At 52.8% G+C, this 24971-nt stretch overlaps 1 protein-coding gene across 5 annotated transcripts; it reads left to right on the plus strand.

Moving 5' to 3' along the window:
- The first annotated feature begins 203 nt into the window (after positions 1 to 203).
- On the plus strand, positions 204 to 24244 carry EXOC3 (exocyst complex component 3). 5 transcript variants are annotated; one of them, XM_068535099.1, is made up of 13 exons: positions 204 to 284; positions 1485 to 1675; positions 3886 to 4105; positions 12038 to 12719; positions 14861 to 14978; positions 15577 to 15702; positions 16668 to 16768; positions 18634 to 18744; positions 18835 to 18985; positions 20099 to 20221; positions 22206 to 22367; positions 22656 to 22783; positions 23264 to 24244. In XM_068535099.1, the coding sequence occupies exons 2-13, from the start codon at positions 1532 to 1534 to the stop codon at positions 23433 to 23435; spliced, it is 2238 nt and encodes a 745-aa protein (XP_068391200.1). In that variant the 5' UTR covers positions 204 to 284; positions 1485 to 1531; the 3' UTR covers positions 23436 to 24244. The 5 variants fall into 5 exon arrangements, with proteins under 5 accessions (XP_068391200.1, XP_068391198.1, XP_068391199.1 ...); XM_068535097.1 differs by having other exon boundaries at positions 255 to 313; XM_068535098.1 differs by lacking the exon at positions 204 to 284 and adding an exon at positions 383 to 484.
- The last annotated feature ends 727 nt before the right edge of the window (positions 24245 to 24971 follow it).

Below are 24971 nucleotides of genomic sequence, written 5' to 3' on the forward strand. Positions count from 1 at the left end.
TCTCTCTCTGTCTGTGGCGTGTGCCTGTGGTGTGTGTTTACGTGTGTTCGGTGTGTGTGCGCTCGCGCCCGCCCGCGCCGCTCCGCGGCCCCGCTCTGCTCCCTCCTGGTCGCGCGGTCCCGGCCAGTCTCGGCTGCGCCCGTCGGCAGCCGGCCCTCCAGGTCACTCACAGCGCGCGCCGGGCACGCAGCGTCGGGACCGCCCAGACCCCACCCTTCCAGTGGCGAGGCCGGAAGCGGAAGTGCCTGCCAGCCGCTCACTTCCGGGCGGCGGCGGCGCGCACGGTGAGGCCGCTGCGGGAGGGTGGTGCCAGGTCCGTGGTGGCGGTCGCCGCCCGCTGCCCCTTCCCCGGGCTCCGGCGGGTGCGGGCGCGGCCGGGAGGCGGTGCGGGTGGCAGTGGGGTTCCGGGGGCGGCCGAGTCGAGCCGCGAGGCTCGCGTCCGCGGAGGGGCCGACGACGCGCCGGGCGAGGAGGGAGGAAGCAGGTGCAGAGCTGCGCGCGCGGGTGGCGGGCGGGGAGACGCGCGGCCGCCCCGGGGTGTCCGGCCCTGTGCGCGGGCCTGTGATCAGGAAAGGGGGCGAGGAGGGACGGCGCCGCAGCCCCGCTCCGTGGGCGGGCACGAAAGGCACTCGTGTGCAGGGCCCTCGGGGGTCTGCGCGGACTTGGGTGGTGCTCTGAAAGTGTGTGGGAGGGGTGAGAAATGTCTTTGAGAATTGTGCACAGAAAACACGCATGGAGACGGGCGGCTGGCTAGTAGCTGAAGTCAGTCCTCCTCTGGCCAGACGCTCATCAGGTGTCCGTAGCTCCGTGGCTGGGGTGTTCGTGGAGCTGGCGCTGAAGGCAGGTGTGCTTGGTGTCCAAGCACCTGTGCCCTGTGCACCGCACCTGAGCAGAGTGCCTTCTGCCCTCTCACCTTTGTTGGCTAGGGCTGTTAAACAGCAGGAAGTGGAATTTGGGGTACTGCAGACAGTGGTTTTTGAGGGGAATGGCAGGACGGGTGCTGGAACCTCAGCTAGGGAGGGTAAGGTGCTGTCCCTCTGCCTCCACGTGTTCACGAGGTGTCCTGGCGCGGCCCCCGCCCCCTCCCCCGCCCCCCGTGTGTAAAGGGGTGGTGTGAGGGCTCTGGAAATGAGAAACTGGCCCTGTCTGGGGGAGAGAAGTGCCCTGGAGACTGACATCCGAGACGATGAGTAGTCTGGGGCCCACGTAGAGGCATCGTCCGTGTGTTAATCTCTTATACCTGTAATCGCCCCTGCTCCGCCTAAAGGTGGAACTGTGTTCTGAAGGTTTGTCTTGCTTATCGAGGAGTTCATAATCCTAGTTCAACTTTCTTTCAGGTTTCCTGGGTTAATGATCTCGAATGCTCTCATTAGAGCCCCGCTGTGAACAGCACTGTTGGTGGAGGGGGGTAAGTTTTGTTGCTAACATTTCTACCTCCCTAACCCATCTTCCCCCTCCTGTTCCCTCTCTGCCTATGGACACAGGATCTCTCTAGCATGACAGGCGCAGAGATTCTGCCAGCTTCGTAGCCATGAAGGAGACGGACCGGGAGGCTGTTGCGACAGCGGTCCAGAGGGTTGCTGGGATGCTTCGGCGCCCGGACCAGCTGGAGAAAGGGGAGCAGTATTGCCGAAGAGAGGCCCGGAAGAAGGCCTCTGTGGAGGCCAGGCTGAAGGTATGAGGCCAGAGTGGCCACGGGCACCTGCTTCCGCCCCAGACGGGACAGAGGCTCTTGCCTCAAGTTGCAGGCTCCTGCTTAACAACTGGACTGTGTGATGACGTGGAAGGGGGCGGCCTCGAATGTTACCTTGACTCAGCACGTTCCTCCCAACGATATGCTGCCAATCAGTAGATTGACAAGACTGGGGGAATGTTGAGAACACCAAAGGAACGACCGTTTTGAGCACCCAGAAACGTCCATTTAACGTTTTAAAAAACACCAGAAGAGCAACAGCTTCTCTTTCGTATTAAAAGCTCTTCTACAGAGTGTATCCAGAGAGCATTTTGTTTGGCTCATTCTGGCACACGCTGCAGTAGGCTGACTGCATACCAGGCATGCTGCTGGCCCTGGGGCAGGAAGGAGGGGAGCGCAACACGTTGATTAGAGTGTGTGAGAGTGAGGCAAGAAAGAAAATCCATCTTTTATGATTTGGATTGGCTTTCAACTTAATTCACACGGAGGGAGGGGGTTTTATTAAAATTACGCACACTTGGTGTAGTTATAAAAACGTCGAGACCAAGGCCTGCTGTAGTTGACTGACAGCACAACGGTCTTGAGGACTCGAGAGCGCGTTTGAGGAAGGTTACTTCTCGTGCTGACACGGTAGTGAGGTCACCTCTCCAGTCGAAAACATTAGCGTCAGGTAAGTGCAGGTTTGTTGAGACAGGATGAGGGTCATTCGTTTGCACCAGCGAAGCAGCCAAAGCCCTGTTGGACTAATTTGAAACAGTGTCATGTCAATTTAAAAAATAGTTTAGGGCTTCCCTGGTGGCACCGTGGTTAAGCATCTGCCTGTCAACGCAGGGGACACGGGTTCGAGCCCCAGTCCGGGAAGATCCCACGTGCCGCAGAGCAACTAAGTCCGTGCGCCACAACTACTGAACCTGCGCTCTAGAGCCCGCGAGCCACGACTACTGAAGCCCGTGCGCCTAGAGCCTGTGCTCCACAAGAGAAGACACCGCAATGAGAAGCCCACGCACCGCAACGAAGAGTAGCCCCCGCTCGCCGCAACTAGAAGAAAGCCGACATGCGGCAGTGAAGACCCAGTGCAGCCCCAAAAAAAAAAAAAAAGGAAAAGAAAATAGTTTAGACCTGCTACGTTTTTATTCCGAATTTTGTTTTATTTTATTTTATTTTATTTTATTTTAAATTTATTTTTGGCTGCGTTGGGTCTTCGTTGCTGCACGCAGGCTTTCTCTAGTTGCGGCGAGCGAGGTCTACTCTTTCTCGCGGTGCGTGGGCTTCTCATTGCGGTGGCTTCTCTTATTACGGAGCACGGGCTCTAGGCGCGGGGGCTTCAGTAGTTGTGGCGCCCGGGCTTAGTTGCTCCGCAGCATGTGGGATCTTCCCGGACCAGGGCTCAAACCCCTATCCCCTGCATTGATTGGCAGGCGGATTGTTAACCACTGCGCCACCAGGGAAGCCCTTGTTTAGAATTTTCATCTGTTCTAGGAACTTGTGGGATTAGCTAACAGTTGTTGTGGTTTCCTGGAATCGTCGATTATTTCTCAGCGCTACTTAGTGTTTCGTGGGTGAAAGGGATCCCCAGCCACCCCTGTGCTCCCTGTCTCTCCCTTCCTTTCCCGCCCACCTGCTGCTGCTCCTTCATGCCCTCTCCGTTCTGACTGTGCAGCTCACTGGCGGGCATCGCCACGCGCTCTCAGAGTGAGTCTGAATCTCAGGTGTACCAGCTCTGCGTCGTGGGGCCGGCCGTCCTGGAGCACAGTCTGGCTCTGGCCGAATGGCAGGAAAGCCCTCTCCGCTCAAGCTGATGAGCAATTCCTGACGGTGTCTCCATCTAGCGAGGGCCCGTCAGGAAGCCGAGGGGTGCCTGAGAGTCCTTCTAAGGGCACCGCTTAGGGGCGGCCCTGGGGCTCGGGGCACTCCCACGGTGGAGCCTCGCGTTTTCAGGTCAGGGGGCTGGAGGAGGGGTGTTGTGAGGTTTTCTCAGCAGAGCTATAGAAACGTTTTGTTCTAAGGCAGCAGTGGGAAAAAGGAACAGTTACCTTACGAATCAGTGGAACCCTTGTTGCGTTTCATTGTCTTGTCTGTGGGCATTGGCTGTTCTCTGCTATTGAAACGCCTCTTGTCTACACTCTGAGCCTCCTGGGAAGGTCCGCTCGTGGCCGTCCCGGCTCTGCTCACCCACCCCACGTCTTCCCCAGGCCGCGATCCAGTCGCAGCTGGACGGGGTGCGCACGGGCCTCAGCCAGCTCCACACCGCGCTGAGCGACGTCCAGGACATCCAGCGGTCCCTGGCCGACGTCAGCAAGGACTGGAGGCAGAGCATCAACACCATCGAGAGCCTCAGGGACGTGAAGGACGCCGTCGTGCGGCACAGCCAGCTCGCCGCCGCCGTGGAGAACCTCAAGAACATCTTCTCAGGTAGCCGGGCCGCGCGCGCCCACCGTTCTCGTGTGTGTCTCCTCGCCCCGCGGCTGCTGCACGGCAGTTGCAGCTGTCGGCGCCCTGCTCAGAGGTGTGATTCCCGCCTGCACAGTTAGGTTCGTATTTTGAACACGGGCGGATGGTCAGTTGAGTAAATAAAGGCTAGTAGGACGTTTGTGGTTCTGAAATTGTCAGGACAGGCACAGGAACGTGTAACTGAGCAAGCGCCGCGTGAGCGCCGTTCCCTCGGCTACCGTGTGGCCCAGCGGGACCGGCCAGGAGCTGGAGGATGAAGGTGCGCCGCTCGCCGCAGCGGCTCTCGGTCTGCGGGCGGAGCAGCCCTGCGAAACCGGACGACAGGGCGCGGTTCCCAGACAGGAAGAGCGTGCGTGGGGGCGGGGCAGGGGCGGATAGGGCACACCCTGGAGTCTCAGTCCCCGTGGGAGCCGGGCCGCGGGGTCCTCGGGGCTGGTGGGGAAGGTGTGGGCGCGGGAGGGGCCCTTTCAGAACCCTGTCCCGGTACCGCGCCGGCGGGAGGAAGAGTGCTCCCCGGCCCGTTTGGGCTCAGCGTCAGCCGTCGGCCGTCACCAGCGCAGGGTGCCCTGTTGTGTCCGGCACGGCCCCCTCGTGCTCCACCCCCTAGAGCTCGTCCCTCCCCTCGTCCCCTTGCCGCTGTCGGGGTCATCGGCATCCCAGCCGGAAGCCTTGGGGTGGTCTGACCCCTTCCCTGCCTTTATCTGGTGTCTGGTCTCTGGTCTCAGCGAGTTCTATCTGCACTTCCTCCGAACTCTGCTCGACCCCTGAGTGTAATCTAGTGCAGTTCTTCCCCTCCGCCCACCACGTGTAAACCCGCAGCATGGGTGGCCTTGCTCCTGGCCCTGTTCCGCTGGCCTCCTCCTACGTGTCTGATGGCAGCATTATTGAGTACTTGACCCCGCCCCTCTGTGCGTGCTCTGCTTCCCGGGACCTGATACTTAGGGCCCTGCTCCGAGGCCCTTCTCCGTCCCCCCATGACTGACAACGGCACTGCCGACTGTGGTGGGTGCTCTGGAAGCAGCTCCTCTAGGTGACTGTTGACGACCTGGAATTGGTCCCGTCTCCCTGCCAGAATCTCCGTCATGACATTCAACCAGCCTTCTTAGTTCATTTCTCTCTTAATAATTTCCTGTTGACTGACATTTTCTTCCAGTCTTGTAAAGCTAATGCCAAATAACCAAAAAGATACCTTTTCATCCACATGACCACATTTGGATCCACATGACCAAAAAGTTACCAGTTCATCCACAGAGGTTGAAAATAATTTTCTTCCTTTGATGAACAATGAGGCTGTGATGTAGATGTGGTTTTTGTTAGGACTGTGTTTCTGTTGGGAAGATGCTGTGCTTGTTTGGCTCCCTTCAGACTCTTCTCATTGCCTGTAATTCAGTAGTGTTGTGCACACAGCCTGTTTTTTCTCCACAGGAGAAAAATTATAAAATTTAAAAAATTTTAAATTAAAATTATAAAATATGCATGATGTAAAATTTACCATCTTGACCATTTTTTTTTTTAAGTTAACGCTGTATGACTCTTAGGTTTTACCTCTGTTTTTTATTTTTTATTTTTTTTTAATGCTATTCTTGTCTGCTTACATTCTTTTTATGTATGTATGTATGTATGTATGGCTGTGTTGGGTCTTCGTTTCTGTGCGAGGGCTTTCTCTAGTTGTGGCAAGCGGGGGCCACTCTTCATCGCGGTGCGGGGGCCACTCTTCATCGCGGTGCGCGGGCCTCTCACTATCGCGGCCTCTCTCGTTGCCGAGCACAGGCTCCAGACGCGCAGGCTCAGTAATTGTGGCTCACGGGCCGAGTTGCTCCGCGGCATGTGGGATCTTCCCAGACCAGGGCTCGAACCCACGTCCGCAGGCAGATTCTCAACCACTGTGCCACCAGGGAAGCCCCCATCTTGACCATTTTTAATTGCACAGTTCTGTAGTATGAAGTACTTTCATATCGTTGTGAAACCATCACTATTCATCTCTAGAACTCTTTTCACCTTGCAAAGTTGAAACTTTATAGTGCTCTGTGTCAATTCTATCTCAATAAAACTGAAAGAAAAAAAAATCTGCAGCCATTAAATGATAGCTCCCCATGCGCCCTCCCCCCAAGTCCCTTACTAGGTATAGGTCTATTAAGATTTTCTGTTTCTTTGTGGTTTAGGTTTTGTGTTTCTAGGAATCTGCACTTCATCTGGGTTATCCAGTTTGCTGGTGTACAGTTGTTCATAGTACTCTTATAATCCTTTTTATTTCTGTAGAATTGGTAGTAATGTCCTCACTTTTATTTCTGATTTTAGTTTTGGAGTCTCCTTATTTTCTTAGTTCATCTAGGTAAGATTTGTCAATTGTTAATCTTTTCAAAGAACTACCTTTGGTTTTGCTGATTTTCTGTTTTGTTTTTCGATTCTCTGTTTATCCCTGCCCTAATCTTTATTATTTCCTTCCTTTTGGTAGCTTTGGGTTTAGCTTTTTTTTTTTTTTTTTTTTTAAGAACTTTAAAAAAAAAATTAGTACAGTTGACTTATGTTAGTTTCTGGTATACAGCAGAGTGGTTTAGTTATACACATATATATACACATATATGTAGGTATATTCTTTATCATATTCTTTTTCATTGTAGTTGAGGGTTTAGTTTGTTCATTTTCTAGTTCCTTAAGTTTGTAAAGTTAGGTTGTTGATTTGAAATCGTTCTTCTTTTTTAACTGAAGTGTTTATAGCTGTACTTCGCCCTTAGCACTGCTTTGCTTGCATTCTGTAAGTTCTGGTATGTTGTGTTTTCATTTTCATTCATCTCTAAGTATTTTCTAATTTCCCTTGTAATTTCTTCTTTGGCCCATTGATTAAGAGTTTGCTGCTTAATTTCCACAAATTTGTGAAAGTTTTGTCAATTACAGATTTCTAACTTTATCCATTTGTAGTCAGAGAAGATATTTTGTATGATATTTATCTTTTAAAATCTATTGAGATTTAATTCATGGTTTAAATGAATCCATGCCTAATGATTTAATTTAATTCATGCCTAAGGGTATGGTCTGCCCTAGAAAATGTCCCATGTGCACTTGAGAGGACTGACTGTGTGTGCTGTTGTGTTGGGTGGAGTGTCCTGTATACGTCTGTTAGATCTAGTTAGTTTGTCATGAGGTTCAAGTCCCGTTTCCCTACTGATCTTCTGTCTGGTTGTTGTGTTCATTATTGTGAGCGGCGTATTGAAGTCTCCAGCCATTATTGTAGAACCGTCTGTTTTTCCAGTTCTGTCAATTTTTGTTTCATATATTTTGATGGTCATTAGGTGTGTAAATGTTTATAATTGTATCTTCTTACTGGGTTGAACGTCTTATTGATATAAAATTCCTTCTTTGTCTCTTATAACCTTTTTTGACTTTGAGTCTGTTCTGTCTGATGTTAGGACGGCCACCCCTGCTCTCTTTTGGTTACTGTTTGCATGGAATAACTTTTCCCATCCTTTCACTTTGAATCTATTTGTGTCTTTGGATCTCAAGTGAGTCTTTTGTAGGCAGCGTAAAGTTGGATCATGTGTTTTTATCCATTCTGCGAGTCTCTGTCTTTTGATTGGAGAGTTTAATCTACTTACATTTGAAGTAATTACTGGTAAGGAGGGACTTAATTCTGTCATTGCCCAACTGTTTTCTGTATGCCCTTATTTTGTCATTTTCTGCATTATAGTCTTTAGTTGATTTTGTTTTTGTAGTGAAGTGTTTTAATTCCTTTCTCAATCCTTTTCTTGGTATATTCTATAGCTATTATCGTTTTTTGTTCCCATGGGGATTACATTTAACATCCTAAAGTTATAACACTAATTTGAATTTATACCAGCGTAACTTCAATAATATGCAGAAACTCTGCTCCTATACAACACTGTTCCCATCTCCTTTCAGTTATTGATGTCACAGAACTACATCTTTATACATTGTGTATCCAAAAACATAGACTAGTTGCTTTAAAGAAATGCATTAGTCTTTCAAATTATGTAGAAAGTAAAATGTGGAATTATAAACCAGAGTTACAGCAGTTCTAGCTTTCTGTTAGTACTAGCTTTGGACTAATTTTTTTTTTTTTTCTCTAAATGTACTGGTCTCTTGAATTATGTAGAACAAAAAGAGTTGCAAAGCAAAGTTAGAATAATACTGGCTTTACAGTTGCCCATGTATTTACCTTTACTGAGACCTTCATTTCTTCCCACAGCTTCAAGTTGCTGTCTGGTGTCATTTCACCTGCAGTACTTCTTTAGCATTTCTCACAGTGTAGGTCTAGTGGTCACAAACTCCTTCAGCTTTTGTTTGGGAATGTCTTAATTTCTCCTTCACTTTTGGGGGACAGTTTTACCAGATATAGGATTCTTGAGTTACAGTTTTTTTTCCTTTTAGCACTTTGAATATTACCAGCAGGCTGCTTTTTGTCCTCCAAAGTCTCTGAAGAGAAATCTGCTGATATTCCATTGAGGATCCCTTGTACGTGATCAGCTGCTTCTCCCTTGCAGCTTTCAAGATTTCTCTCTCTCTGTTTGGCTTTCCATGGTTTGATTATAATGTGTCTCGGTGTTGGGTCTCTTTGAGCTTTTTCTGTTTGGAGTTTGTTGAGTTCTTGAATGTTTATATTTATGTCTTTCATCAAATTTAGTAAGTTTTTGACCATTATTTAAAATACAGGCACACCTTGGAGATAACGCAGGTTCGTTTTTAGACTACCTCAGTAAAGCAAATTATCTCAGCAAAACGAGTCACGCGAATTTTTTGGTTTCCCAATGAATATAAGTTATGTTTACATTGTGCTATATAGTTTATTAAGTGTGCAATACCAGTATGTCTAAAAAAAAAACAATGTACATACCTAAAATAAAAAATACTTTATTGCTGAAAAATGCTAACCATCATCCAAACTTTCAGCGAGTGATAATCTTTCTGCTGGTGGAGGGTCTTGCCTTAATGTTGATGGCTGCTGACTGATCAGGGCAGTGGTTGCTGAAGGCTGGAGTGGCTGCGGCCGTTTCTTAAAATAAGACAGCAGTGACGTTGGCTGTGTTGACTGACTCTTCCTTTCAGGAATGATTTCTCTGTAGCAGCAATGTTGTTTGATAGCATTTTACCACAGGAGAACTTCTAAAATTGGAGTCAATCCTCTTAAACCCTGCTGCTGCTTTTGTCAACTAAATGTATGTAATATTCTAAATCCTTTGTTATTTCAGCAATTTTCACAGCATCTTCAAACTTCAGGAGTAGTTTCTATCTTAAGAACCTTCTTTGTTCATCCATAGGAGGCAACTCTGCATGTGTTAAGGTTTTATCATGAGATCACGGCAGTTCAGTCACATCTTCAGGCTCCACTTCTAATTCTGGTTCTCTTGCTGTTTCCACCACATCTGCCATTGCTTCCTCCACTGAAGTCGTGAACCCCTCAAAGTCATCCACGAGGGTTGGAATCAACTTCTTCCAAACCCCTGTTAATGTTGGTATTTTGACCTCTTCTCATGAATCACGAGTGTTCTTAATGGCATCCAGAACGGTAAATCCTTTCCAGAAGGTTTTCAATTGACTCTGCCCTGATCTATGAGAGGAATCACTATCTATGGCAGCTGTAGCCTTACGAAATGTATTTCTTAAATAATAAGATTTGCAAGTCGATGTTATTCCTCTATCTGTGGGCTGCAGAATAGATGTTGTGTTAGCAGGCATGAAAACAACAAGGATCTTGGTGCACATCTCCATCAGAGCTCTTGAGTGGCCACGTGCATTATCAATGAGCAGTAATGTTTTGAAAGAAATCTTTTTTTCTGAGCAGTAGGTCTCAACAGTGGGCTTAAAATATTCAGTAAACCATGTTGTAAAGAGATGTGCTGTCATCCAGGCTTTGCTGTTCCATTTATAGAGCATAAGTGGAATAGATTTAATATAATTCTTAAGGGCCCTAGGATTTTTGGAATGATAAATGAAGATTGGTTTCACCTTAGGGTCACCACCTACATTAGCCCCTAACAAGAGAGTCAGCCTGTCCTCTGAAGCTTTGAAGCCAGGCAGTGACTCCTCCTCTCTAGCTATGAAAGTCCTACGTGGCATCTTCTTTCAATAGAAGGCTGTTTTGTCTGCATTGAAAATCTGTTGTTTCGTGCAGCCGCCTTCATGAATTATCTTAGCTAGATCTTCTGGAGAACTTGCTGCAGCTCCTACACCAGCACTTGCTGCTTCATCTTGTGCTTCTGTGTTATAGAGACGGCTTCTTTCCTTCAACCTCATGAACCAGCCTCTGCCAGCTTCAAACTTTCCTTCTGCAGCTTCCTCACCTCCCTCAGCCTTCACAGAATTAAAGAGTTAGGGCTTTGCTCTGGTTAGGCTTTGGCTTAAGGGAATGTTGTGGCTGGTTTGATCTTCTGTCCAGTCACTAAAACTTTCTCCATATCAGCAATAAGGCTGTATTGCTTTCTTACCATTTGTGTGTTCACTGAAGTAGCACTTTTAATTTCCTTCCAGAACTGTCCTTTGCATTCACAGCTTGGCTGTTTGGCACAAGAGGCCCAGCTTTCAGCTTGTCTCGGCTTTCAACAGGCCTTCCTCACTCAGCTTAATCATTTCTAGCTTTTGATTTAAAGTGAGAGATGTGCGACTCTTCCTTTCACTTGACCATTTAGAAGCCTTTGTAGGGTTATTAATTGGCCTAATTTCAGTATTCTTGTGTCTCGGAATAGGGAGGCCTGAGGAGAGGGAGAGAGCAGGGGGAGCAGGGAGAACACACACCACGTTTGTCAGTTACGTTTGCCATCTTATACGGGCACGATTCTTGGTGCCCCAAAACAATTACAATAGTAACATCAGAGATCACTGATCGCGGATCACCATAACACTGATAATCATAGTGACAAGTTTGAAATATTGAAAGAATAACCAGCCGTGACACAGAGACACGAAGTGAGCAAATGATGTTGGAAAAATGGTGCTGATAGACTTGCTTGATGCAGGGTTGCCACAGACCTTCGGTTTGTAAAAAATGCAGTGTCTGTGAAGCACAGTAAAGCGAAGCACGGTAAAACACAGCATGCCTGTAGTTGCTCTGCCCTTCTTTCTTTCTTTTTCTGGGACTCCCACAATGTGCACCCACAAACCCCTTAGGCTCTGTTCACTCTTCTCTAGTCTGTTTTTCCTTTTATCCTCATGCTTGATAATTTCCTTTGTCCTGTCTTCAAGTTTGCTGATTTCTTTCTTCTGCTTGATCAAACCTGCTTTGAAAATCTGAAGTAAATTTTTCATTCAGTTACTATACTTTGCTCCACGTTTTCTTTTAGTTCTTTGAGCGCGTTTAAGAGTTTACTTTAGAGTCTTTGTCTAGTCCACCATCTAGTCCTTCTCGGGGATGGTTTCTGTTGGTTTATTTTTTCCTTGAATCTCTGTTTTGTCTCCTACATCTTCGTATGCCTTGTGATGTTGTTGAACGTTGGACATGAGAATCTAATAACGTGTAACTCTGGAAATCAGATGTTCCTCTTTGCCAGGGTATGCTGATTTTGTTTATTGTTTCTGTTGTTTTGACTGTTGCAGGCTGTGTCTGTGCTGAGGATCAGGCTGAGATGTAAACTCAAGGTCTTCTCAGGTCTTTCTGAGCCTGTGCCTCTCCTGGTCATTTGCAGTCAATTGCTACTTTTCTACTGGTGCTGAGAGCTGAAATGCACCAGTATTAACCACAACTTACTTTCACACCTTTCCCTGGAAGTTGTGTGCCTTCAGTAGACTCCAGAGTTCCAAATTAGGTACTCAGATGGAGTCTGTCAGTGCAGCAGTTGTCCAAGTGGGAGACAGATTGCTGGTCACCCTTGTCCCCATCTGCCCGGAGTCCTGCATGGCCCTCTGTGTGGTTTTTCACGGTGCCATCTGTGCCTTTCCCCGCAGTGCCCGAGATCGTGAGGGAGACCCAGGACCTCATAGAGCGAGGGGAGCTGCTGCAGGCCCACCGGAAGCTGATGGACCTGGAGTGTTCCCGGGACGGGCTGATGTATGAGCAGTACCGCATGGACAGCGGGAACGCACGTGACATGACCCTCATCCACAGCTACTTCGGGAGCACGCAGGGGCTGTCCGACGAGCTGGCCAAGCAGCTGTGGGTGGTGCTGCAGAGGTCCCTGGTCACCGTGCGCCGTGACCCCACCTTGCTGGTCTCAGTTGTCAGGATCATCGAAAGGGAAGAAAAAATTGACAGGCGCATACTTGACCGAAAAAAGCAAACTGGCTTTATTCCTCCTGGAAGGCCCAAGAACTGGAAGGAGAAGATGTTTGCCATCCTGGAGAGAACCGTGACCACCAGGATTGAGGGCACACAGGCGGACACCAGGGAGTCTGACAGGATGTGGCTCGTCCGCCACCTGGAGATCATAAGGAAGTGCGTCCTGGACGACCTCATCGTCGCCAGGAACCTGATGGTGCAGTGTTTTCCTCCCCGTTACCAGATTTTCAGGAGCCTCCTGAACGTGTACCACCAGGCTCTGAGCACACGGATGCAGGAGCTCGCATCAGAGGACCTGGAAGCAAACGAGATCGTGAGCCTGCTGACGTGGGTCTTAAACACTTACACCAGGTAACTCCACCTGTATGCCTGGCGTTTCCTGCTTCACAGACACTGTGGGTGAAGCATGCTGACAGTTTCTAAACGTCTGCCGAGTCCTCTTGCTCAGGGCGGGTGCTCAGCACCCACGGGCGCTGCCTTCTGGCTGACGCGTCTCCTTTTGGTCCATCTGTGAGCCGAGGTCGGGCCCGGCCCGTGGTCGTGTGGACGCTCTTGCGTTTGGGTGGTGCCTGTGCTCTGGCTCTTCAGTCCGTAGTGAGCAGTTCGGCATTGCGTTCCCTGCACTCCTGACCCGCCTTCTCACGGTGACACTGAGAGCAGGTGCTGTCACCTGTTGGACAGGTGAGGACACGTGGACCCAGGAGGTCCTGAGACCTGCACAGAGTCACGTGCTGCTGAGGAGACACCAGCTCGCTCCTGGCTTCTGACCACCCGAGTCTGGTTTCTTCTCACCAGCATGAGAGAGGAAAGTCAGCTACCCTTTGGCACTTCAGCCTTGAGGTTTTGCCACTTCATAAAAGGGCTGTGAGCCACTTGGTGCAGGCATTACTTTCAGGTAGGGTTTGAAAAACGAGCCAGGGGTGGGGTATTGTGAAATTCTTTTAGGACTAGCTAGCGAGAGGAAAGCACGTTTTATTCTAGCCTGTCTTGTCGCTAGTGTGTAGAAATTAATTAAACTTCCCGTTTTAGCAGTAAGGTTTTGGGATTTTTTTGGTCTGTGTTTGTTTGTTTTTTGGTAGCTGCTTGTAGTAGAGAATATGTACATTTCAACACGGAAAGATATAAAGAGAAAGAAAACATCGTGTTCATTGTGGCTGGTGCTCTCTCTGCTTTCCTGTGCTGGGCCTGGGCCTCGGCGCCTCCTGTGTGCCGCCCTCCGTTGCCATCACCTGATCCTGTCGTCGGGTCACCCTCGAGGAAGACCGCTCACCATCACCTTCGTTCTGAGGCACAGGGAGGACCACACCCAGGGTCGCACGGCCCTCGGGTGGGGAGCAGGACTTGCATCCGGGGTCTGGGCTCTCGCCGTGCTCCAGCCACCAGACTTTGTGCATTTGCGTGACCTGCATGGTTTTTGTTTTTTTTTTTTTTTAACTTTTGGGTTTATTTATTTTATTTATTTATTTATTTTTGGCTGTGTTGGGTCTTCGTTTCTGTGCGAGGGCTTTCTCTAGTTGCGGCGAGTGGGGGCCACTCTTCATCGCTGTGCGCGGGCCTGTCATTATCGCGGCCTCTCTTGTTGCGGAGCACAGGCTCCAGACGCGCAGGCTCAGCAATTGTGGCTCACGGACCTAGTTGCTCCGTGGCATGTGGGATCTTCCCAGACCAGGGCTCGAACCCGTGTCCCCTGCATTGGCAGGCAGATTCTCAACCACTGCGCCACCAGGGAAGCCCACCTGCATGGTTTTAGGCCTTGGTTCTGTTTCTCACTCACCACGTTGTAAGCATCTTTCTGCCCTTGGCGATTCCCGACGGCTTCTTGTTGCTCGCCACGTCCTATCGTATTGGAGTTTCTTACGGGAAAAGTTGGACTGCTTTCACACTAGAAACGTTTTCATGCGGAGTTAAGGTTCTTGGGGCAGAAGTAATCTAAGCTGTAGATGGTCTGTTAATGTTTGCAGAATCTCCTGAAGTGCTCTTTCACTCAGGAAGACCTTGGAGGTCTCAGGAGTGGTGGGCAGGCTGTTGATACTCGGGATTGTCACTGAATCCGCGCTTGGGGAGTCACCTGAGCAATCAGCCTTGGGCGTGTAGGCAGCCAGCCGCACACCTAGCTTTTGTCTGTTGTTTATGAAAACTGTTTTCTGAAGCTTGGTTCACACCCCTCCCTCCTTCAGCGCCATAGGCTGAAGGCACGGACGCTTTCCTTGCTGACGCGCGTTTGGTCGCAGGCGTCAGGTGTTCTCCGCTCTGGTCCTTGTCCTCCTGCTGGACCAGCGGCGTTAGCGCCTGTGCCCTGCGTTTCCAAATCCAGTGCTTGTCTGTTGTTCTCCAGCTCAGCTCAGCTCTGACCTCCTACCTGCCAGGCCCTGGTCTTCCTCAGGGGGCACTGTGGGTGGAGCAGACAGACCTTGCCCTGCAGGCCCCTGGGACGGGGGGTAGCAGCACCCACCTGAGGGGTTCCTCTTTCCCCTTCCTGGCTGTGCCCGCAGTGCAGAGATGATGGGGAACGTGGAGCTGGCCCCAGAGGTGGACGTCGGGGTCCTGGAGCCTCTGCTTTCTCCAAACGTGGTCTCCGAGCTGCTCGACACCTACATGTCAACTCTGACTGTGAGTGGAGGGATGTGGTCCCAGGTGGGCCGCGTCGGGCTGCAGCCGGGACCCGTCTGGCCGTCGGGCTTCCCAAGGACGCGCGGCTCTTTCTGAGAAGTTGGGTCTGGAGACGTCCTGGCTGTGCCGTCGCGCCTGCCCGCCTCACAGGGCCGAGCCCGGGAGTGGGAGGGCGGCAGGCGGCGGGGGGATACCGCCCAGTGCCCTCGGGGGTCCCAGGGTGCGATGAGGCGGTCAGGTCTGCTCCTGGGACGCGGGGAGCCCGACACCAGGCAGCCTCTGACGGAGGCGCCGAGGCTGTGCTGGGAAGCAGGGGCGGCTGGGGCAGCGGCCGTGGGGTCTGGTCTCCGTGAATGGCCTGCCAGAGGCATGTAGGTCTCGTGCTTCCCTGTCCTGACTGACCTGGCCCGTCCTCCAGCATGACCGTCGTCCAGAAGGTTAAGTCGAGGGAGGCTGGCGGGGTCCCGCCCGTGGAGGTGGCTTGTCCTCTTGTGTGGGGACTGGGACCCCCCAGGGGGCGGTGTTTGCTTCTGCAGCTGCTCCGCTGAAGAGCGGCCCGTTGACTCCAAGGCTGGTTCTGTTCTTCCCTCCTGCTTAGTCGAACATCATTGCCTGGCTGCGGAAAGCCCTAGAAACAGACAAGAAGGACTGGGTGAAAGAGACTGAACCTGAGGCCGACCAGGACGGCTACTACCAGACGACACTGCCCGCCATCGTCTTCCAGGTACCGGGCCTCGGGCTTCACAGTTGCGCACGCTTGTGTGCTGACGGCGGAGAGAACCTGCTTCTCTCTGGAGCTGAGGAGCCGAGGGTCAGACTTGCCAAGTAGTTTTGCCCACGGTCGCAAAACCTCGTGCTTTTTGTTCTCCTAGTGGTTTTTGGTCTCAAACCAGAAGCTGATTATATGTTATGTGTGTCTGATGCTCACATTTGAGTTTGCTTATTTCCTGATGTAATGGCCATGTAAGTGCGACACAGTCGAGTCTGATCCGAGGTGCTCTGGGAGGAGTCTTCCAGGTTTCTAGGTCATCGTGCGTTCTTACAGTTCGTCTGCTCTCCTTCTCTGGCCTGTCCAGTCCCCTTCCTTTGAGGAACACTGCTGACGGTAGGAGGGCCGAGCCGTGCTAGAGTGGTCTCCTTCTGCCGACGCGGAGCGTGGGCTCCAGCTGGGCTCTACGTGATCCCATTAGTCCGTGACATGTTGGGCTTCACCCTTTCCTTTATTTTGGAAACTGACATCCCGTGAGCACATGGGGTGAGCTCTGCCTTCTGGCCCTTCTCCACCTTCCCACGTCCGGCGCCCCCAGCTCCAGTGTGTATCCATCCTCCTAGTGCTTAAGAAACCCACATCACAAACCACAGCCCAGCCCCTGGTACCCGTGTGACCCCAGCCACACCCGACCTCCCTGGACCCCTCATCTCCCCGTCTCCCCGTGAGAACATACGTGTCCCCCTGTGGAGACCAGCCTGTTTGCAGGTAATTAGGAAATGATTCCCTGGGGTTTTTTTTACCTGGTAAGAAAGTTTTGTGTGTTTGTTTGAGTAACTTTGTTACTTTTCACCTGGCTTCATTTTTTCCTCTGAATTTGGACTGTCCTGACTACCAGTTAACAGGTGGGGGGTTTATATAATGGGAAATCTGCACGCTCCTGAGTTTATATCAGAATTCATAAGTTCTCCGATTTTTAGATGTTCGAACAGAACCTTCAAGTCGCTGCTCAGATAAGTGAAGATTTGAAAACAAAGGTACTCGTTTTGTGTCTTCAGCAAATGAATTCTTTTTTAAGTAGGTATGTATTCTCGCCAGTGTGCTAATTTAGAAAGTGGTTTTTTTTTTGTTTGTTTTTTTTAATGGAGAGCAAAACTGTGTTGATCCTAATCTGGCTAGTATTAAAAAAGAATTCAAGCCTGGATTCACTGTAGTCACCTTTTTCTGTTAGTCAGAACTCAAGCCCTTTCTTGTTATCTGCCTTTTGAATGGGTTGCATTCCCCCGGGGTCCCGGGTGTGATGGTGTGGGGTTCTCAGCAGTGGGCTGGTGCTGCTGCAGCCTTGGAGCTGGGGACCTCCTTCAGTCAGCCTTCCTGTTGTCCCATTTCCCGGGGTGCCCTCCACAGGGATGCTCCCACCCCAAGTTGTACACAAAGGAGATTTTCAAACGTATGCGGAAGTAGAAAGAATGGCCTAAAAACCTGTTTAGCCCACCATCCAGGTTCAAAAGCTGCCCTTTAAAGCCACCCCTTGCCTCATCTGGCTCCCCTCCCCCTCGCTCTGCTGAAGTACGCTTGACCCTTGAACAACATGGGGGTTGGAGGGGCCGACCCCCTGGTGCGGCTGAACAGCCACATGTAAGCTTGCGGTCGGCCCTCCTGCCATGGTCACGCATCCACAGACGAGCCAGCCTCGGCTCGTGCGGCGCTGCAGTGCGTGCTGACTGAAAAAATTCACGTGCGAGTGAACCTGCACACTTCAAACCCACGTCGTTCAAGGGTCAGCTGTGCTTTACAGCAAACCCCAGACGTTGTGGCATTTCATCCCCTGCATTCCCTACCCTAACTGCAGTGCCGTCAACCACACGGAACTGTCAAGAGCGTTCCGTGGGGCCGCCTGACACCAAGTTTGGGTTTGGGTTTTCCCACTGGTCTCAGACCCACCTGGTTATAGCTGTGTGTTCAGACCAGGTCGGCAGAAGGCCTGCACGGTGTGGCGCTGGAGGGCAGCCCCTCCCGCTCAGCCGCTGGCTCGTGGAGGAGACGCACAGACCCTCCTGTCCCGTGCCCTCCAGCCTGGCCTCACGCTGCCGTCTGCCCACGCACCACAGGCTGGCTCTGAAGGCCGTGGGGCTCCTCCGTGCTTCCTTCCTGTTTGCCCGTAACCTGGCACGGGCTGTGCGCTCCACGCTTCTGCTCCTGTGGCTCGGGTGCCGACGGCCAGACCCCTGCTGGGAACCCCGTCAGCTGTCCACCCGTGGGTCATGGCCTGAGTTAGTCATCCCGTGGGGATTGTTCTGTAAAGTAGATGTTTTCCTCAGCAGCCTCAGCTGTGTGCTTACCTGAATCATGCATTGGACAGAAGCGTGGAATACATGCTTGATTACTTCCCTTTAATTGCCCGTTTTCAGTTTGCTCCTTCCTTAACATCTATTGAAAACGCATACAAATTTATACAGTGTGTTGTGCTTTTCTTGTACTCCCATATATGTTTGAGAATCTCCGTGATAAATTCAAAAATGAAGTATGTAGCCATCTCAGTTGTTTTCTTGACATGTTAAAGAGTCTAATTTATTCTTAGTTTGATTTTTTCAGGGAAAGTCTCAGAAAAGGACATTTTATCTTAACATTTGATTGTGTTCCGAACACTATTGTATGAGTTTCTAGGTGAATCGTGTCAGATGAAACAATACCTTCCCAATTACAAATGTTTCAGAATATTTGTAAAATCAGAACACTGAGCCATATTTCAAAGCCTGATAACGAAATTAATTTTTAATGCTCTTTTTTAGTTGATCAACTTCTATTAGCCTAGGTCACCCCCCCCAGAATCCTTTATTTTTGGAGACTCGTCTGGCCAGATGCTAGCGATGCAGAATGTGATTGTGGGGCCGCGCGTTGGCGCCGTGCCGCGAGGCTGCCCTGACGTGGCCGCGTGTCCCCCAGGTACAAGGAGGAGGTGCAGCTGTACAGGGAGGAGCATCTGCGGAAGCGGCAGCACCCGCACTGCTACGTGCAATACATGATCGCCCTCATCAACAACTGCCAGACCCTCAAGTGAGCGGGGGGCCCTGGGGCCGCGGGGCGGGGGGGGGCCCTGGGGCCGCCTCACCGGGCCCCTCTGTCTCCTCCTCCGTCTCCTCGCAGAGAATCCATAGTCAGTTTAAAAAGAAAGTATTTGCAACATGACACGGAAGAAGGCGTGTCTCTGAGCCAGCCGAGCATGGATGGGCTTCTGGACGCCATCGCTGAGGAGGGCTGCAGCAGCCTGCTTGAGGAAGTCTTCCTGGACCTGGAGGTGGGCACCGCGGGCCGGGTCCCCTGGTGTGGCGTCGCGGAGAGACCCTTCCGGGAAGTGTTAGAGCACTCAACAGGTTACAGGGTAGAAGCTGGTATTGGAGAGGAGACTGGTTACGGTCATTAGCAGATTCTTGCTTGAGGGCACGAGCAGGCCTTCACGCCCATCACACAGCCGGGCTCGGGTTTGAGCAGAGGCACAGAGCACAGCCATAAACAAAGTGCATTCAGATCACATCCAAGGCGCGGTGTGTGATGAGCAAGTAAGTTTATTTCAGAAGGTATGAAAATGGTTCAGCATCATATAGAACGGGCAGAAACCAGAATGTATTTAAAAAACAGAATCATGATCATCTTGGGTCCTGCAGGGAAGGAGCTCCTGGGGTGATGGGTGGTATCATTTCATGACATCTGTAATTTTGTCAGAAATGGTTTAGAAAACAAAGTGTATTTAAAAAGACAGCATAATAGAGAAATAGGCAAAGAACATGAATAACTATTGCACAGAAAAAGGAGTCACGTGTCCTGAGTAAGAAACAGAGTGCCCAGTCTTAACTGCTCTTCAAAGAAAAACAAATGAAAACTGAATATTTCTGTTGCTTACCAGGACGGTAAGGGTTAAGAGCATGGCTACCACGTGATGCTGAGGGCATGAGACTCCTGGATTCTCTGTAGAACCTGGGGATCGGTACAGTTATGGGAAGGCAGTTGGCACAAGGTTTGGAGGGCAACAGTCCTCAAGGTTGTAGTTTGCATACTTTCTGACTAATAACTTTTAGTTTTAGGAATTTCACCTGCAAAAATACACAGATTCAGTGCAGCATTCTTTATAATTGCAAAATGAGACATTTTAAATGTTCATCAGAACTGGGTACACAAATTACAGAGCATCCACACAATAAACAGGTGTAGTCAGTTCAGGTGAGATGTGTACGCACAGATCCGCCCTTGCGTCTGTAGAAGTCTTTATGGTCAAAGCGCACGTTTGCAGAGTGTCTGCGTGAGCATCGCTCTTGTGATCAGAACCGCAGGCGGGCGTAGGAAGGTGGCTCCAAGCGCCTCTCTCCCGAGGACAGGCCGTCATGAGGGTGTTCTCTGTGGTCTGTGCTTTCAGCACCATCTCAGTGAGCTGATGACAAAGAAGTGGCTGTTAGGATCAAACGCTGTAGACATCATCTGTGTCACCGTGGAAGACTATTTTAATGATTTTGCCAAAATTAAAAAGCCATATAGAAAGGTAAGAGTGTGGGGCACACATGTGGCCTGAGTCCCCTGGCATCTTGTGTAGAATTTGGTGTCATCAGTTCTTGGGTGGAAGTTCACGGGTGGTTTTGTGAACCCAAGCAGGTCGGAGACGTTGAAGGCTCTGAAGGTGGCAGAGGTAGAGGTGATGGGGCATGCACCTTGCTGTCCAAGGCCATGCTGACACGGCCGCAGACCCAGAACCCCGTGGGTGGTGGGGACTTCCTCAGCAGGGACCCCTCAAAGGGCGGGTGGGGCTGTGGCCATGGCTCTGATGAGAGGCTGGAGAGGAACAGCAGTTCCCTCTTCACGTCCACGCTCGGGGGCCAGCAGGCGGCTCTCAGCACAGGGCCCACGGGAGACTCCAGGGTCCCCGGCCGTCGGGGTCCCCTCCAGGCCCTGTGAGAATGCCCCAGTTGCCATCTGGGGCTCAGGCAGCTTTCTGCGGGGGAATTCTCAGGGCCTTGGGTGGTTTTTGCTGTTGTTGCTTTAAAATCAGCCTTTCTGTTTCTGGTTTATGGAAGCGTGAGTGGTGTGACACACAGAGCTCGGGTGCAGACACTTCAGGACGTGTCTCTGGGTCCTCCGGGCATCCCTGTAGACACTTGTCTCATTGGTGAGCAGCGTCAGTGTGTCATTTCATTTCTGGTTCTTGTACCTTCATGTCTTCTCTTTGTCTCGCTGCCCTGGCTGGGACCCCCCAGCACGGGGGCACCTCTGTCTCGTTCGTAAGTTTACATTCTCCTAACCCTGCCATTAAAGGTGATGCTTGCAGGGAGACCCAGGTGTTTTAAATCCACCTGGTTGGTCGCTTCACAGCTGTCAGGAGCCTCTGGTGGTTAGAGGTCGGTGGGACCAGCTCTGTTCAATTTGGAATTTCTTGTTGCTTGTACAGTTTTTGGTTCCACCTTTTATGTTTCTCAGCATTCTGTCCTTTGATCTAATAGCGGGTGTGTGAAGTCCTCGGGGCTTGTGTCTCAGCCACTCCTGGTCCAGGTGGCTCGCCTCCTGGAGCGGCCGGGAGCCCACAGTCTCACTTGCTCTGCCAAGAGCCTGGCCTCCGCCTGGGTCCCTGCAGCTGCCGGTGTCGTCTCGCTTCGTCTTGTTTGGGGCCCTTGGGGTCCCCCTCACTGCCCGGCCTCCCTGGTACACAGAGCTCCTGATGTCCGTTGTTGGGTCTCTGAGGCTGCGCCTTGGGTCAGCGGAGTCGTGCTCGCGTGTTCTTGGGTGACTGCCAGGTGTCCCTCTACCTGAGGGTGGGCTCCCGAGAAAACCACGGCCTTCTCCAAAACTTCCCCAGACGTGTGGACTCGGGGCTCCTCTTTTCCCGGAAGCTCGTCACACCATCTCCAGAGACTGGTCGTTGACTAGCCTTCTGTGCACGAGGTGTGATGTGTGTGGAGCCCTTCAGCCTGTGAGGGGCAGAGCAGGGGCCTGGCCCAGGGTCCCCAGTCCTCCCACTGAACCCACACCCCACACTGCTGGGCTGAGAAGCTGAGAGACGCATGCAGGATGGGCAGGGCGAGGGAAATAGACCCGGATCCCCCGGGGGGGCCCGTGAGCCACCGGACGGGTCTCAGTGAAGCGGGCGCCGCGCTGGCACCTGCCCCTTTGCCCCCGACGGGACGCTGCTGTGCAGCGGGTCCGCGCCCAGCACGACGCGCCTGGCGGGGCTGCAGGTGGGCGTCCCCGCGGCGCACTTTATTCTCGGGGCTTTCTGGAATGGACATGAGCATCCGAGGTGTCCAGGCAGTACCGGCTTTTGCGTCTGCCCGTGTCCCAGACGTGAAACACGGTGAACGTGCTACAATTTTCTAAAATAGAATTTGTAATAAAGGCTCAGGTGTGCTTCCTTTGTTGACTCTAAAATTTGTTATCGATGAGAAAGGGGGAGGAGCACGCTGGCCCGTGCACGGTGGACCTGGGCTCGCCTTGGGGCCCGCGTGCCAGGCTGACCCCGTTCTCCGCGTGCCCCGTAGCGGATGATCACCGAGGCGCACCGGCGCGTGGTGCAGGAGTACCTGCGGGCCGTCCTGCAGAAGCGCATCTCGTTCCGGAGCGCCGAGGAGCGCAAGGAGGGCGCCGAGCGGATGGGGCGTGAGGCCGAGCAGCTGCGCTTTCTCTTCTGCAAGCTGGCGTCCGTGAGTGCGCCTGGCCGGGCCAGGTCCCTGGGGCCAGTCGCGTCGGGAGCCGAGCGCCCCGCTGCTGGTCTCCTGTGAGCCGGTCTGTGTGTAGACCTGCCTGGCCTTGGGGCTGGGGGGCGGCGGCAGCTCTAGCCCCAGCGCTCGCTGCCCCTGCCCCTCAGAGAGGGGCCGCTCGCCACCGGGAGTGAGTCCGGAGGGGTTTGCCGGCCTGGCGGCCTCCGCCGCAGAGGGCGTGGCGGAGGCCCCGGTGAGCGGCCTGCTCAGCCCCTGTGCTCTGTCCTGCAGGGGTTTGGTGAGGAGATGGACGGGCACTGTGACACCATCGTCGCCGTTGCCGAAGTCATTAAGCTCACGGACCCTTCTCTGCTCTACCTGGAGGTCTCGACTCTGGTCAGCAAATACCCAGACATCAGGTAGCGGCAGGGTCATTCCTGAGGTCGCTGGGGAGAGGGAGGGCCCCGGGCATTAGGTGGGAGCCTCCCGGGTGAGTGTGGCGGGTCCGGGCTCCCGCGAGGACCCCAGACGCCGTGCGGACGGCGATGCGGGCAGAGTGGGTTTCAGAGACGACAGCGGTGCCTGCCGGCCCGGCCCCACCGCGGGTCACGGTTCCCGGGTGTCACCAGGCCACACTTGGCGCTCGGGGCGCCGATGGGAAGGTGGCCGAGCAGACTGGTTGCTGGAGGCTGATCCTGTGCCGTGTCGAGGTGGAGCCGAGGAACGGAGCCGGGCCCCTCCTGCGTGTGGGGGAAGGGAAGGGGCTCCCCGGTGCCGGCTCCCTGCCAGCCTTTGTGAACCTCCGGGAACCCTGCCGCCCGGTCGGGGGCCGGGGGGCTTGAGTCTGCTTCGGAGGCTGGGTGGCCGCGGCTGCACCCTGACGCCCCCGCCCCGCCCAGGGACGACCACATCGGCGCGCTGCTGGCCGTGCGGGGGGACGCCAGCCGGGACATGAAGCAGACCATCATCGAGACGCTGGAGCAGGGCCCGGCCCAGGCGAGTCCAGACTACGTGCCCATCTTCAGGGATATCGCGGTTCCCAGCCTGAACGTGGCCAAGCTCCTCAAGTAGCCGGCGGGGCGCCCCCCCCCCCCCCCCGGGCGTCAGCTGCATGCCTGGGGGCGGCCTTGTCTCTGGAGAAGCTCCCCCTCGCCTCTGCACTGTGTACACACTTCTGAAACTGCTGCTCAGTAAAGAGTCTGGACTTCTGCTGGGAAATGCGGGCTTCCCGCCGTGAGGGTCTCTTCCTGGTGATGAGCCAGCCCGCTGGGGTGTGGTGGGCGCACTGCTCCCCCCCCTCCTCCCTCCCATGGGGGCACACCTGCCACCGGCTGGGTGTGGCGGGTGAATCCCCGCTGCCTGCAAATCCATCTCACTTCTCCACCAAGTGAATTGCAGAGTCGCACCCTGAGTAAGCGGTGAGCCCCGTGTGGTCCCTACCCCCGCCGCCGCCCCGCTGGACAGGTTTCTCGCAGCTGAGCTCCGAGGGGGCCACGGGGCTGGCTCCAGCGTTCGCCCCGTTCCTCCTCCCGTGCAGGACGTGGCGTGTGCAGTGCTGGGCTGCTCTGAGGGTTCCAGTTCCTTCCTCACAGGCTTTCAGGACGGAAGAGTGGATGCTGTGCTCTGATTTCCTCCTCACGAGGGGTGAAAAGTTCACAGGTGGGACTTCTTTCTTGGAAGAATCAAAACCTAAATGGAGACATTAGGGTGTTCTTACAAGCGTTGCTCAGAAGAGACGTGACCTTCCTCCAGGTTTCTTGCCAGTGTGCTGTCTTAACATACACGTTAATCCAGTTCCCTGCATGACGAGACTTAGTGTCTAGTAGGTAGCGGTGCTCAGTACACGGGTTTTGAATTAATAAAGTCGAGTGTTAACAGTCGTTAGTCATTGCCCCTTATGATAATGAAGATACATTTATTTTTCCACTGGCTGAGAGAATTTTCACTCTGAGTTACTTCTGGAATAAATACCCGGGGTGACTCTTCACAACAGCAGACCCAAGTGACCTGTGCTGTCCTTGCTCTGATTACACAGTGGCACCACAGGGCAGGCAGGGCCCTCGGTCGCTGGGGACACCTGTGCGATGGTGGGCCCCGAGCTGAACGCCAGATGCCACCGTGTTCCAGCGGGGCCAGGATGTGCTGGGCGGTGTGGGGAGGGCCACGGCGGAGGGCCACGTCCCGGTGGGTGGGCGGTGGCGTCCACGCCAGCACCCAGGGGAGGGTCACCTCCAGGTCACTGGGCGAAAGGCTAGCAGGCACCCACACCGGCGGCCAGTGCCTGCCTCTTGATCAGGCTGCCACGTGCCCGGCGGGGGAAGTGGGTGTACCAGGACGGACAGCCTGCGGCCCACGCCGGAAGGCAGCTTCACCTTGTCAGGCCGTGGCAGACTCACCGAGTCTTCGGGTGGTTTTCCATATAAACACTGCCATTCAGTCGAAAAGTGTCTTTGAAGTCAGGAAATTTCCAACTCTCGGTTCTACTCAGCGGGTTTCCAAAAAGCAGGGGAGAGGGGCGCCTGGCCCTGTGTGTCTGTCGCACTGCCAGGCGTGCTCTCCCCCTGCACCTGCCCACGTACAGTCAACGCTGCCGTAACAAGGACACCC

This window comes from Eschrichtius robustus, chromosome 2 (assembly GCF_028021215.1).
Source record: "Eschrichtius robustus isolate mEscRob2 chromosome 2, mEscRob2.pri, whole genome shotgun sequence".
NCBI lineage: Eukaryota > Metazoa > Chordata > Mammalia > Artiodactyla > Eschrichtiidae > Eschrichtius > Eschrichtius robustus.